General features: G+C 45.5%; 1 protein-coding gene across 2 annotated transcripts in view; it reads right to left on the bottom strand.

Annotated features, from left to right (window-relative positions):
* LOC107091224 (nucleoporin GLE1-like) overlaps positions 1-2,375 on the bottom strand; it is a 4,733-nt gene extending 2,358 nt beyond the window's left edge. The window contains exons 1-4 of one of the 2 annotated variants that reach the window (XM_015385026.1): positions 1,628-2,375; positions 924-1,085; positions 676-854; positions 356-596 (exon numbers count right to left, since the gene is read on the bottom strand). In XM_015385026.1, coding sequence (XP_015240512.1) covers positions 356-596; positions 676-854; positions 924-1,085; positions 1,628-2,128 — 1,083 coding nt within the window. In that variant the 5' untranslated portion in view covers positions 2,129-2,375. Of the gene's footprint in view, positions 1-355; positions 600-675; positions 855-923; positions 1,086-1,627 lie in introns of both variants that reach the window. The other variant, XM_015385025.1, reaches the window with a different exon arrangement.
* Positions 2,376-4,487: the final 2,112 nt, after the last annotated feature.

The raw sequence follows: 4,487 nt of genomic DNA on the forward strand, positions 1-4,487 counted from the left end.
AAGTCAGAATTCTTTGAAAACAAGTCAGAAATCTCAGATTAAAGTCAGAATTCTGAGATTAAAGTCGGAATTCTCAGATTAAAGGCGGAATTCTCAGATTAAAGTCAGAATTCCGCTTTCTCATAAAGGTCCTAAACTTCCCAAAAACACAGAAAAGTGACTAGAAGCTTTTTCTAGAGATGCATTGGATACATAGATCAGATATCTCCTCTGATACTGAATGATTAGCCGGATCAGATCCAAAGTAAACCATATGCTGTATCTAACGCGTAACACTGATTGACTCTGAAGGTTTGGTAGCTTCTGTTTTGCTGTGGCAGAGTTCCACCATGGATTCCACGCGGTGGAAACTCACCATGTCTTTGCCGTTCCGCAGCCGGTGCAGCAGCAGCCGGACCGTGTCTTTGTTCTGACACAGCCCCATGGTGTTCAAGGTGTCGAGGGCGGAGCCGGAGCAGCCCTGCAGCCGCAGCTCCGCCCCCAGAGCCGCCTGCAGGAAGTTGTTCCTCCAGATGTTTCTGGTGAAGAGCGGGATGGAGAGCGCCACCACGGTGCGGCGCTCCAGCAGCGTGACGGCCTGATCCTCCGTCAGCTGACTGCTAAACAAACAGGAGACATGGCGGTCAGAATGGGAAGCAAACAGAACCGGAACCAGCGGGATCCGATCGGACTCACTGGCTGCTTTTGTAGAGGGTGTTGATGTCAGGGAACATGGAGTGCAGGCAGGTGGTGACGAGCGGCGCGTTTTCCTGGACCCAGTTCAGACACCTCCTCCAGGGGAAGGAGGACAGCGGCTTCCTGCCGGAAACCTTCTGGTGGAAGGGACTGTCTGCCTTCCGTGACAGCAGCTTCATCTGCAGACAGGAGATGTGATGAGAACGAGAAACCTACGCTTAGACCCGGCGCCACATTCATTCACTCACCTCGTTTTTCAGCTGTTTCCTCCAGAAATCCATCATGGGCTTCCTGGCGCCTTTGGACGACCAGAGCATTTGGAAAGCGGCTTTGTAGCTGGACTTGCTGACCAGCAGAGCGGCTTTGCTCTTCTTCCCCATCCTGCGGCCCGTCACCTGCTTGTCCTTCACCTGGAAACAGAATCAGCGAGCTGAACGCATCCTGATGGAGGAGTTCCTCTGATTAAAGAGGAGGATCTTAAAGTCGGAGGGAAATCATATTTAATTTTCAAATCATTCTGGCTTAAACATGTGTATAAATGTGCTTTTTATCAGACCATATTGTCCCAAAAGTTAGAAAATGTCTATTTATAAAAAAAATCTTCCGCCACAACAATCCCGCCCCCCCCCCTTGATAATGGGTCTAGATACGGCTGAGGTGGTGAGGAAGTGGGGGCAAGTTTGTCCGACAACAGGGGGACATGAGGGACAAAAATAGCGGGAATCCAGGTGGGGAAAGGGTCATTTTTGGAAAAATTTAAAGAAAGTTTTTTAGGTGGAGTAACTGTAGCTCCATCATCTCCACCCTTAGAGTCTCCCTCCAACCTTCATCACAAAGCTACGCCCTGCAGGAAGCCATTTATAATAACAGCATCATGTTTAGTTTCTCTATAGAGCAAGGCTTTTAAAGTCCCCTGACCTGATGGTCACCATGGTAACGGCCCAGGACTGACCTTCGTGACCTCAGGCGGCTTCACCCACAGCAGCCGCTTCCCGCTCTGCTTCCGCCTCCCTTTGGTCCGGATGATCTGCGCGCAGGTTTCACACAGGAAGGATTTCTCATGGACCTCCGAGTCCGGGAAGACCCAGCGCACCGTGTCCGGGGTGGTGAAGGTGTACACCGCCCTGCGGTTGAAGGAGCGGCCCTGCCGCTGGAACAGCAGCCTGCAGCCGCTGCAGTTTCTGTCCTCCGGCCGTTTGGGCCGCCGCGAGCCGCTTCCGCGCGGCGCCGCTTCAGCGCAGCTCACCGCGGGCTCCTCCTGCTCGCTCACACCGGGACAGTCCACCTCCGCACCCAGGGCGGGTTCTGGAAGCTCCAGCCGGGCGGGTTCGGGCGGCTGAAGCGCGGAGTTCGGCACAGGTTCTGGTGGGTCGGTGGTGTGAGCGTAGTCATGCTCGTTGGATTCGGCTGCAGCTCCGGTTCCTTCTGCTATCCGGGGCTGATCGGTCTCCATGGTGGAGGGGGGGTCTCAGTGGACGGTCTGCGGTAACCTGGACCTGCAGGTCGGTTAGTCGGAACCAGAACCGTTTTCAAACTTGATCAGAATGAAGCTATAAATGTTTTCTCGAAAAGAAACTCTGGAGCAGATGGAGAACTGCAGAAACAGGATGTAGAGTAAAATAAACAAAACAGCTTCCTGTTTCCAAAACCTTCACGCACCGCTTAAACGCCCCCGTGCGGTGGGAGGCCAGTACTGCAGGTCCTAACAAAGAATCTGGCTTTCCTCCTGCGGAGGTTCGCGACCCCTAGCGGTTCCCTGGAGTTACTGCATGGGGGTCGCGACAAATTTGGTTTGCAAACCTTCACCTTACAGCCACCTGCAGCTAATATTGTGCAAGCAGAAGGCATTATGTTTGTCATTAATCTCTTGCTACCTCATTTTGAACAAAACATAGAGATTATATGCTGTGAAAATTTATTTTCAAATCTCTTTTAGTAATTATTGTATTTTCTATTTATTTTACTTGTTTTATCAGGTATAAATAAATTAACAATAAAAAAAAACATATTTTTTCTTTAAATATTTTAGGCTTTTTATGGTGTAACAGGAACCATGAAATGAATCCTAACAGCTATTAGGAACCCCAAACTGACTTATTTTTTTGTCTATTAGTCTTTTATAATGCGCCCCTTTCTTTTTTAGTTGAACGACTTTTATTTTGTAGGTTTTTATTTTGAAACGCCTTACCGGAAGTGTCATCCATCAAAAACAAAGGATGTAAACAAACGTCGCTATCAGCTTTAAACTGCTACATGAAATCGGTTTATCTGGGTGATATGAAGCCGTTTGAGGTAAGAACCGGCAGAGTTTTTATATTTTGACCCAAACTTGTTTTTAGACCGATTTTGAAGCTGCTAACAGCTGCTAACTGTTAGCTTCTGGGAGACAAAGCTGCTCTGCTTCATGCCATTGATTCCAACCTGGGATTTCTTACCTCTTTACATAAATATGAACATTTAATGGAAGTAAAGCAGGAAAAAAGAGTCGATATGTGTGGAAGGAGAATTTTTATCATCATAATCTGGATTTGGATGCTTTTTTCCCCCCTAAACGTCAGAAACATCCATTTAAAGCTGCATATTTACAAATATAATCCTCAGAAGCATTCAGTCTGTATGTGTGGTGTTTGAAAGATAATTAGTGATCAGTCATAATATGTATAAAAAGACTATATTTCCTAAAGATGTTCATTTATTTAGATGAGATCAGATCAAAATTCCAGCCAAAGGGATTAAAGTCTCCATAACCTCCATCATCACCATCAGATCAGGTTAAAATGCCTGTTAAATGTGTTCAGAGATGCTCCAGGAAATACTCCGATACTGATGCAGAAACACAACTTGGTGATCCTTTCTGCATTTTCTGAAAATATAGAAACTCAATCTATTTAAAGTGTTTACATCTAGTGTTTGCACCGATACTGATACCAGTACTGATACCAGTATCAGGCGGGTTCCCGATCCAGCACTTACATGGTGGTATCGGTATCGAAGAATACCGACAAATAGGGCACTGATACCATTTTAAGAGCCAAAAATGTAGTCAACTATTGTCACCCATTCCAGGTAGGCAATAAAAAGTTCTACTGGATTCACTTTGTATTAGTCTTTTTCCCGCTTCAAAATGGTAGGCAGCAGCTTGACAAAGCCATGATGGCAATTATTTTACATCAAAGTAGAATGCAGTCCTACATATACACACACACTAAGGGTGTAAATAATAATCGTTTTGTATCGATGCATCGACACGTCTGTGTCAGATGAACGACAGCTACAATTTAACAAGCTCCTCATTTAATGATGTTTAGCTGACAATTGTTTTACATCAATAATTGTTTACATGTTTTGAATTGTGTAAATAAAGTTTTCTTAAAGGAAATGAAAAAAAAAAAACACACAGTAGTTGCTTTTGATTATGAGGGAGGAGGGGCGGCCATCAAGCAACCTACCGGCACTCAGAGTTTTAATATCAGAGTGTAATGAAATGATGGCATTCTGAGATATGGAAGCTCTAGAAGAGCATTGGTGGAAAAAATAGTGAAATATCATCTAACCAACGCTCTGATGGGTTCATAGCCACCTCTTAACATTGTGATGTAAAATTGTGTGTCGTCTGCATAGTTATGGTAACTGATCTTGTTGTTTGCTATTATCTGAGCTAAGCGGATATTGAATAGCAGGGGCACCAGAGTGGAGCTTTGAGGAACACCGCATGTGATTTTTCTGGTTTCTGATTTAAATCTTCATTCAGTTCCTGTATTTTAGGTAGGATTTAAACCAGTCCAGTTCTGTACCAGAAAGGCTGACCCAGT

This window comes from Cyprinodon variegatus, unplaced genomic scaffold (genome assembly GCF_000732505.1).
Source record: "Cyprinodon variegatus isolate N-32 unplaced genomic scaffold, C_variegatus-1.0 Scaffold330, whole genome shotgun sequence".
Taxonomy (NCBI): Eukaryota; Metazoa; Chordata; class Actinopteri; order Cyprinodontiformes; family Cyprinodontidae; genus Cyprinodon; species Cyprinodon variegatus.